Source organism: Acomys minous, assembly GCF_964271855.1.
Source record: "Acomys minous genome assembly, chromosome: 18".
Lineage (NCBI taxonomy): Eukaryota > Metazoa > Chordata > Mammalia > Rodentia > Muridae > Acomys > Acomys minous.
In genome coordinates, this window is record NC_140501.1 from 11,726,260 (window position 1) to 11,736,392 (window position 10,133).

The window sequence follows — 10,133 nt, forward strand, 5'->3', positions numbered from 1 at the left end:
AAATACGCAAATGTACACATCTAAGCATCTATTGTACATGGTAATGTGTTGTTGGAAAAATATATAAGGAGAAAGATAATTTTACGCATACTTTGCAATGTGATTCTCAACAATATTTTTTCAACCTTATCAATATCTAGATGAATTTACTTTAACCTCTTAATTGAGAAACTTTAAAAGATTTTAAAAGTAATCTTTGTTAATAATTATATGATTGTCAATTTCCTCATTTAAAAATAGTATTATAAAAACCCCAGGTTGTATTATAGAAAGAGACAAAAGGGGAATTATTAATGCTGATTTGAAAAGTTAATTGAAAATAAGTCATTGAATTTTCTTTGGAAATTTATAGTGTTGTTCAGCAATATGCCTTGTTGTTGAGTAATTATTAATTTAAGATATAACACTTTTCATCATGAAGGTTTCTAAATGGCATCAGAGTTTCCTAACTTAAAATATACTGTCATATTTGAATGTAATAATAGTGTGAACCTGAAAGTAGTACTTTGAAAAAAAAAATAACACAGTCTATAAAGAAATACTATCAATAATACCAATGTAGAATAATGCTGTTTTTTGTTTGTTTTGGTCTAATCATTGTATCTAAAATAGAGGAGGTAGATGAAAAATCTGAGACAAGGGTTTATTTTCATGATTATATCATGACACTACTAAGTTTACTCTTTTTCTCCTTTTGAAAAATAATTGGGAGAGCAAGGATAAAGAGTAGATATATCTCCCTGCTCTCGGTCAAAGTGGTGGGATAGTTATTTCACTTTTTATAATTCTTCAGGGAAATTGTGTCTACCATTTTAATCTGAATTCAAGCAGTTACTGTCAATTTACTCATGGGTGAATGCTGCCTCTTTGTGGCAGAACGCCATGGCAATTGTTCCTTAAACAGGAAGTTCATAAACAGCCCTTAATATTGCCTACATTCTGGGCAAGACAGCTCAGAGAAACAGAAGTAGTAATAAAGTCCTTGGCTCTTTGAGCTTCAAATTGAGTCAAATATTTCCTTTCATTAAATGCTCATTTAAATTCACTGACAAGCCTGTTTCAGAGGTGGACAGCTTATACACACAAATATCCCAGACATTTATGATATCCATCAACTTCAGATAAGGTAGTCTTCAAACTTTATGAACAATTTCACACACAAGTTAAAATATTAAAGACCTGATCACATAAATAGCATGGAATTTCAAAATATAAAACTCTGCAAGAAGAATGAAAATGTAACATACTACTTACCATGATCTGTGTATTAGAATCACACTCCAGTGAAGAAACATACAATTAATATTTCATTAATAAGCATTTTAAGTGACACATTTTTTTTTAAAAAAACATACTTCTGCACCAATAAAGGAATAAATTTTATGTATGTGAATGCATGAGTGTATACCCATTGGAATTTTTATAATTAGGGGAAATTATTCTTGCTAGACGAAAAGAGCTACTAGTTCCTTAATTGTTAATAAGGGAGCTTCCCCATCTCAAGGAATCATTACTTAAATTCCTCAAAGTTGACATAGTTATCAAGTGTTTATTCAGAAACTATTTAAAAAATTACATGTGCTGGGATACATATGAGACTGTAACAATAGTAGTTCTGTCTTACAGAGATCCTGTTTGTCATTAGCATCTGCCCAGAGAGATAAAGACATCGTACAGAGACTTGTACAGCCCATCATTTGGTCTTCGGAGGTGCAAGTGCACGTGGGTCTGTACAAATACAACTGGGTTTGGTTACACAATCGAAAATCGGCTACAATAGTAGTCAAATCAATACATCATTTTGGTTCACTAATAAAAAATACTTTTCAACCTTCTCTGATATAACCAAAACATTTCTCAATGGAACAACCTAATTAATTGCCCCATCTTTTCCCTTTTGTACAGTGGGATACAATCAGCTTCACTTTTTGTTTAATATTTTTAATTGCAGGTCCCATTGGATGGGTTTTATGTACTTTTAAAGACTTTTGCCATTAAGTGCTCCATGTGTTTAAATATTTAATAGGCCTTTCTGAAATCACTCTCATTTTGGAAATGCAGCTCCTTAATACAGTGCAACAACGCCTCTGTGAAAATCATAGGCTAAATAGTGAAGGAAAGAGGAATGCTAAATGTGTATATAAAAATAGGTGCTACAATAAAATATTTGTATATTTCATCAATAAGTTATTTTGACTAATCAATTATGGATCATATAGCTCTGTAATTTTTAATGATTTGTCCACATCTATAGCGAGCCTTTCTGGATCACAAGATTGTTTGTTTGTTTAATTCAAATGTCCAGAACCATACAAACACATCCTTTAAAAACAAAGGAAAGGATTAAGAAGGAAGGTGGGAGGGAAGAGGGAAGAAGTGAGAGAGAATAAATTTCCTAAGAAAGTGGGGGTGTGCTAATTTCTCAACCAATGCCAAGGCTCTAAAGAAAAGAAAGGTGTGAGAAAAGGAGAAAAGGATTAATGGGATCTAAGCCGCTTCCATCCCCATCCTTTTTAGAACGTCAGAGCACTGCATAGGGACCACAACCTGTTTAAGGTTGTAACTCGCCCTCCAAAAAGCCCTTTTCTCTTCCCCACAGACAAGAAGAGAAAGTGATGTGCCTAGTTTACACAAATGTTTCCCACGTGTAAAATTAAAAAGAAATTGCACACCCTTTCCGTTAGCTTCCTCCGAAGCTGAAAATCCCGTGCCAAGGCACTTCGCCCTAAATGTTGAAACGACACAATAAATCATATGTGTTCACCGAGTGTGTCTGCTTGCCTGTTTTGCTTTTTGTTTTTGTTTTTTGTTTTTTTTCTTTTTTAAACGCAAAAGCTCCAAAGGAGTTTCCTTATTTTTAAAACTGACTAAATGTGGTCTGTTTTTCCAGCACTTCGAGGTAGTCCGGTTCAACATTGAGTTTTGCTTTTAACTCCAGGTATTCATTCCGGTTCGGTTCTACAAAGACAGCACCCGGAGGGCTGTAGAGCACCGGTTCCCGCAGCCTGCTGTCCCCTGCCCCCGGGTGCAAATACTGATGGGGGCGTCTCAGGTCATAGTTTGGGGAGAAAGTGTAAGCAGCTGGGCTGCATGGGAACTTAGGGTATTCCGGGAGGCTGCTGCCGGCAGGGGTAGTGGAGCAGTGTTTGTCTGGCTCTAAAATGCCCCTGTAAAAGCGATCAGCGTCCTGCACCGGCGACAGTAGGTCCTCTCGGGGCTCAATGGTGCTGACGCTGTAGGCGGGGCTCCTCAAGTGGTGGCTTTCCCGCCTCTCCTCCTCCCCAGGCTGCAGCTGCAGCTGCGGAGGGGGCTGCTGCTGGGGCTGTTGCTGTGGAGGCGGCGGCTGTTGTTGCAGGTGGTGGTTGCTGCTGTAGGTGACCTTGAGCTCATGAAGGTCTTTGTAATCCTCCACGGAGTTGCCTTCTCGAGACCGGTAGATGGGGTTTTTGCACATGTGACCCAGTGGGTGAGGGATGTATTCATACACGTGGCCTGCAGGAGTCTTCACCTTGGGCAGGGCAGGTCCTCGATGGTGCACGTGTGCATGCGGATGGCCACCCCCACTGCCGCCTCCACCCCCATACACGCTGTACTGCATGTTGAAGGAGCTCACGTCGGAGTTGTTGGTGCTGGTGTGGTCGCTCTGGTTCTTTTTCCTACGTTTCATGACCAGCACGAAGAGGCCTGCTGCTACGAAGACAGACATGATGAAAACCAGTAGCAGGCTGAGGATCAACACAGATAACGGCACTGAGGAAGCCCCGGTGCCAGCACCTAAGCCTGCTGGGGCCCCAGTGCTGTTCAGCCTCACAGCTGGCGTAGCTGCCTTGGTCCAAGATGGTACGTGGATGGATGAGGGCGTGGGAGTGGAAACCACCACATCAGAATAGTCTGGACACAGCAGCTCAGACTTGATGGAGCGCATGTAGGTCTCTGCGAATTTCTTGGGCTCCTTACAGATCACTTCATCCACTAACACTCCCACTTTGAGCTGCTCAATCCACAGCTTCATGCCCACCACATCACAGGTACAATCCCAAGGGTTGTCATGAAGATCAATTTGGATGAGCGATGTCAGCTGATCCAAAATTCCGCTCACTGGCAAGGAGGTGAAGCTGTTACTCCTCAAGTTTAGCCTGAGAAGTGTCAGGCCAGAGAAGACGCCTGAAGGCATGGCCTGCAGTTGGTTGTTATTTAAGAATAGCAGCTGGAGATTTGGGACTGGGTCAAAAGTCCCAGACTGGATCTCATGGATGAGATTGTACTGGAGGAAGAGATACTGCAGGCTCTGCAGGCCGTAGAATAACTCTGGGCTCAGCCTTTCAATCCTGTTGCCATTCAGATAGAGGCGTCTGAGGTTGCTGAGGTCCCCAAAGGCCCGGTCCTGGATCATGGAGATGCGGTTATTACCAAGGTGCAGGAGGTCCAGCCCTGTGGCTTCCAGAAAGTCTGTCCTGCGCACAACAGTGATGTAGTTCTCAGTTAGGTACATTTTCTTAGGATTGTAGGGCTTGGGCTGCAGCTCCGCAATACTCTCTATCTTGCGCTCTTGGCAGTTGACATTGAGGCCCAGGTCAGAGATCTGCAGGTTGCAAGTACATGCAGTGGGACACTCCAAAGGCACCGGGGATTTGGTCTGATAGGCTATGCTGGGGCCATAGTTACTGTAGCCCAAGTCTTTAGAGGACTGCCTCGAGGTGGGGCGCACTCTCGGTTTGTTGGGCTGGCGGGTCCCCTTAGGAGGCTTCAACGGGGGTTTGTAAACAGCAGAAGAAGAAGTGGCCACAGAGTTTACAGATGCAGGGGTGGTATGTAGGTACCCCGTAGTGCTTAAAGGAGTCTGTGGCCTCATCTCGTAGTCAGAAATAAGTTTCCTTGGACAAAGTTCTTGCTTGGATACCTCATCCAAGTCCCTGCCGTGTAAACGGAAGGGGGTCTCACAGACCACATCACCAACAAGGGCTGAATAGGAGATGCTGTCCAACCAATCCTTGAGAGAAATTAGTTCACAGGAGCAATTCCAGGGGTTTTCCTCCAGCTGTAATTCCACAACTTTATCCATGTGTTGTAACAGCCCCACATAGGGCAGAAGTTTCAGCCTGTTTCCCCGCAGGTCCAAGTGCGTTAAGGGCACAAAACGGAAAAGATTGTTGGGTAAACCTGACAAGAGGTTGTCATTGAGAATAAGCACCTGCAACATGTGCAGTTTCCCAAAAGCATTGGGTTCAATGACACTGATGTAATTGTAATCGACCTGCAGGTATTCTAAGTTCTCCAAGCCAAGGAAGGTGTCATCACGCAGAAGTTCCAGTTTATTATTGTTTAGATGTAGACGCCTCAAACCCCGCAGCCCATGGAAAGCCCCAGTCTCAATGTCTTGGATAACATTGCTACCTAGGTGTAAAATTGAAGCCCCAGTGTAATTGACAAACTCATTGGGATAGAGGCGATTCAGAAGGTTTCCAGACAACAAGAGGTGATAGATTGGGAAACGGGGAGGGCTAATTTCAGAAAGACTGATGATGCCCCGGTTTTCACAGCTCACAGTTAAAATGCCGTCCTTTTCCTCACAAGGACATGCATTGTCACAGATTTCCCCATAATAATCGATGGTTTCTGCACAGGAAAGGAGGAGAGATGTTACAGCAAATGCTAGAGTCTGCAGCATCCAGCTATGCATTTTTCTGTGAAGGTCCTGTTCCAAAGTTACTGGGGGGCAGCAAACGTGCATTTTACCTCCTGCAAGGGAGAAAGGAAACAAGGAAATAACAATATCACACACACAAAGACACACACAGACACACACACAATATGGGGTTAATTTTTTAAAATCTCTTATTCCTATAGTTTTTCTCTGAAATCCAGTAGGTCATATATAGCATTAATTTCGATTTGAATTCTCATGTTATTTCCTAATGATCATGCCACCAATGTTCTACTCTTTAAAAGATGAAGGCAGTTAAATTCCTGTGTTACTGTTCTCTGCCTTCTCCCCATCAAAACGAATCCATAAATATACATAAAATGGCTGGCAGTACAGTTTCACGGTTCCAATTTAAGGAAGGAAAAAAAAGTATCATTAAAAAAAAAAAACAGGGTTCTCCATCTCACCTATACTAAGTCCTCCTTGCTTCCTATCAGAATCTCTTCTGATAATAATTTACTGTTAAGGTCTCCCATTTTTTACAGACAAGCGTGGGTCCACAATACTTTGGGCTATTTTAAACCACCACGAGAAATGCTGGGGGTATGAACGTAAGGAATACTTTTCAGAGGCAGAAAGGATGCAAGATCAGGCATCAAGAGGAGCTTTTTAAATCATCAATTGTCCTCGGGAGCAAAGAGAATGGCGGGGGAGGGGGGAAGGGAGAGTGTTCGCTTTGATGGTGGACTTCACCACAGCTATTAAGCACATCCGAGCCCTAATTGTATGCACCATGACACTTAGCAGTGCTTCTTCTAGAGCGCCCTGCGACCATTGATCATGCCAGCGACACTACCAAACCGCATCTTTAACCACTGTAATAGTTCCGCACGATGGATTACAAAGAACTCAGCAAAGGCATCCGCAATCTCGGAGCATCTCTGAAAACTGTGAGTTTAAAGAGGACATTTCTACTGCTTGCTCAGAAGCAGCTAAAAGAAAACCACTGAACACAGGCAAAGGATCTATTTACTGGGGGGGGGGGGGGTCCCAAGACAGTTTGCCATGGCATGCAAAAGTAGCCCTTCGGAATGAGCAAGATTTGGAAGCAACTACCACCTTGCCAACATTTCCATCTTTGAAGTTGCTTATTACATTTAAATGTCAATGGCCCCCTCCCTTTTTTTCCTTCCTAGTAGAAAAGGAGCCTGGGGTGATTAAGAGACAGAATAGAGGCTAGTGTCACACAGGTCAGTGTTTTACTATTTCAATGTTATCTCCTCAGAAGAGCACTTCGATCCCCCCTTCTCTTTTTGTCACTGGGAGGCTTCTTTTTACTTACTAATTTGGGTTTAGAGGTTGGACACAAATGAATGTGTGAGTGTTGCTACAAATGCGGGGTTCTGGGAACCTATGCCTTTTCTCTGATCCACCTTGTTTCTGCCTCCCTACCAAAGCCTGATGAGAGTCTCAAACCAGAAGTAAAGGCAGGACGTTTCTGAAGCACAGGTTCAATCTTGGAAATCTTGCACATTATCACTAAGTCGCACCAAGCCGCCTAGTTCAGAGCGTCTGCATTCGCACGCACATGTGCAAGTGTGTGTGCCTACGAATCATTCACATTTGGCTACCCAGACGTATGGAGACCGATCGGAACCACAGTATAGAAACCTCACTATTACATCAGACCTCCCCTCATCACAGCAGGCGTCTCTGGCGTTAAACACCTTGGGATGAAAGCAAAATGTTTACCTTGAAATTTGGGTTCTCCGCGGATCAAATGTGCACATCCATTCAGCTGGGTTGGATCCCCTCCCCCTCCCTCGCGGTGCTTCCCCGCCCCCATTCACCTCCTTCCTCATCTCAGAGTCCATTGCAAATTGTGTCCAGCCAGGATTTGGAGGTTTACAACTTTAATTCAGTTCTAGTTAGCCAGGGTCGAACAGCTTTTTCCAAAGCTCCTCTCCATCCGCCCCCTCCCCCGCTGTCCCCAGCCATCAAAGCAGACCGATTTGAGAAAATAAAGTTGAATGAGCTGAAATGATAGCATTCTGACTGGGAAAAGCACGACCGATGTAAATTTGCGGGGTGCACCACACGTTCAAGGTTTATTAAAAAAGAAGAGCGATAGAAAGAAAGACAAAAAATAGAGGGCGGGGAAGGGGGGTGGCATGTATTTGTTCGCTCCCAAAGAATTTAGAGCCTGGATCACCGCCTGTGTATCCCTGCATTAAGCAGCATGGAGCCGTTCCGGCAGGAGCCCAAACCCAGGCCGGACCGGTGGCTCCAGGCACAGATGCTAGAACCGCCGCTCAGGCAGAGGCAACCAGAGTTCCAGGACCCGAGGTTCCCCCTCCCCCACCCCGCCCCAAAGCAAAGGAAGGGTAAAGGGAGGAAGAAGGGGAGGGAAGAGAAGGAAGAAAGCCACTTCCCCATTCCACACACACACAGAAAAACCTTTTGCAAAGTAAACCACGGACTTACCCCGTCTCACCTCTCAGGGCCCCACTCATCATAGCTACCCTTTAGAAAAACACCTCTTTGGGGTGTGCACTGATATTTGAAGCACAGGCACACACAGAAGGCTGCCAGCAGTGCGGGCTCGGCTGCTAGAGGAAAGCTGCACCCGGACGCCGCTAGCCCCGGGCCGCCGCCGCGGTGGCGACCGCGGGTTCCGGGTCTCCCCAAAGGGCTCTCCCTGGCTCCGCGGTAGCCAGAGCGAGCAGTGGGGTGTGGGGCGTGGGGGAGGGGATGGCCAGGGACTCACTGGAAAGGCAGCTCGCGGCTGGATCTGGGAGCCAGAGCCGGCAGGGCGGGGAGGGCGCAGTGGGGAGGGGAAGTGGGGAAAACGAGGAGGGGGACGCGGAGCAGGCTGCCTGGCCCCGCCACCTGACCAACGTGCTGGTCAACCCCAGTGAGCGCTCGCACCAGCTCTCACTCACGCTCCCTCGCACCATCGCTCCCACGCGCGATCCCCAGGTCTCAGGGCTCCTTCGCTGTACGCCCTGACCCGGTGGGTACTTACTGTTCCCATCTGCACAGGGGGCAACTTTCTCCGACCCAGCGATCGCAGCCGCCCCCTCCAGCCGCCTCGGGCTCCTGGCAGCCTCCGGCCTGGGATCGCGCGGGCCGGCCCTCCCCTCCCCCCTAGGCTCTCTTGGTCGGCGTCTTCACCACATTCCCCCCTAGTCAGTGTCGCACGCCCCGGGACGAGCCAGAGGGAGCAAGGCTCGAGGGTGTGCGTGCATCGCCCGCCTTCTTCTTGCAGCGCACACTGTACATGGTAGTGAGGGGGCGAGAGAAGGTGGTACTGGCCCCTGGGCTGCTCTGGCGGTTCCTCGGCTGTTCTCCTCTTCCCAACGTGCCACGACCACCGAAGCCGGGATGCCTCTGTGCCCAAGGCGAACCTGCAGTCTCGGCCCCTAATTAGTATTTGAAAGGCTCCCGCATCCTCTTGGCGGCTTCACCGCTCCTGGTGTTTGCAGCGGGTTTTTGCTATCTCTCCCCAGATGCGGCACATGATCTTCATTATTTGCAACTCTTTATCTCCGACATCCTTTGAGGGGTTCGAGGGGGTAGAAGCAGCGTTGTTCTATGCCTGTGGCATGTCCTGGCAGCCTGGACTCTCTGAAAAAACTCAGAAAAAGTCGCGTTTTCTCTCATGGGAGCTGAGAAGGCGGCCACATCTGCTGGGTAGAGGGTGCAGGGCCCGGTCCGCTGCACTTGTTTATTGTCGCGCCGCTGGTGCGAGCCAAGCTGCAGCAGACATGATGGGCCTGGGGCGAAGCAAGCTCCCTGTGGCCGGTAGATGGCAGCCAAGGGCGAAGGCGTCCCTGGGCTCTGGAGGCACAACCAGAACCCCTTAGATGTCACATTCGTGGAGACAGAGGAGTCTTGGACCATGTGCGCAATTGGAGCGTAGGAGTGTGCAGTCGTCTTCTCGGAAAGGGAGGACTGGTAATATACTAAGTGCTAGGCTTGGTGGTGATCAGAGACAGATGACTCTTATGGGTATCCGTTTGCCCAGAAGCCTCTGCCCTTTAAAAGAGAGTCTGTGTTGCTGCCTCCAGTATCTCCAGTAAAGGACCCTGGAGGGAGTGGCACATCGTAGTCATAAAGAGTGGCTTATTTTTTATATTTTTCTTTCTTTCATTTTAAGAGTCACATTTTATAAGTATGTCGGAGAGGTTCTCCAGAGAGAAAGAGAATACACTAAACGAACTAGAAAGCTGGAAAAAAAAAAAAATAGAAGCCTTGTCTGATGGAAGCGAGTTTCTTGAAGAGTCACCTGATGAACTCCAACGCTCTGGTAAGTATGACCGACTTCTTCCAGGAAATCGGACCACTCCCTCCCCTAAAGGAGGTCTGTGCATTCATAAGATGTGGTTTACGTTTTAGTAATGTTAGGCCCTCATTCTTTACAAGGAGCAAAGGAAAGTTGTTTGGAGTTAGTGGCCCAGAGCAATCTGCTCATATGCTTCTTCCTCCC

General features: G+C 46.4%; 1 protein-coding gene across 3 annotated transcripts; it reads right to left on the minus strand.

Moving 5' to 3' along the window:
* Nucleotides 1-1,529: 1,529 nt before the first annotated feature.
* Nucleotides 1,530-9,423, minus strand: SLITRK5 (SLIT and NTRK like family member 5). 3 transcript variants are annotated; one of them, XM_084767845.1, is made up of 2 exons: nucleotides 8,860-9,423; nucleotides 1,530-5,739 (listed from the first exon to the last, which is right to left on the minus strand). In XM_084767845.1, the coding sequence occupies exons 1-2, from the start codon at nucleotides 8,924-8,926 to the stop codon at nucleotides 2,858-2,860; spliced, it is 2,949 nt and encodes a 982-aa protein (XP_084623971.1). In that variant the 5' UTR covers nucleotides 8,927-9,423; the 3' UTR covers nucleotides 1,530-2,857. The 3 variants fall into 3 exon arrangements, with proteins under 3 accessions (XP_084623971.1, XP_084623970.1, XP_084623969.1); XM_084767844.1 differs by lacking the exon at nucleotides 8,860-9,423 and adding an exon at nucleotides 8,670-8,822; XM_084767843.1 differs by lacking the exon at nucleotides 8,860-9,423 and adding an exon at nucleotides 7,397-7,973.
* Nucleotides 9,424-10,133: the final 710 nt, after the last annotated feature.

Excerpts from the sequence above, each read along its gene's own strand:
- SLITRK5 (XM_084767843.1), bottom strand. The coding sequence starts at position 7,490 with ATGGGGGCGGGGAAGCACCGCGAGGGAGGGGGAGGGGATCCAACCCAG. Across the intron at positions 5,740-7,396 it reads CGGAGAACCCAAATTTCAAG|GAGGTAAAATGCACGTTTGC; the intron begins GTAAACATTTTG and ends TCTCCCTTGCAG.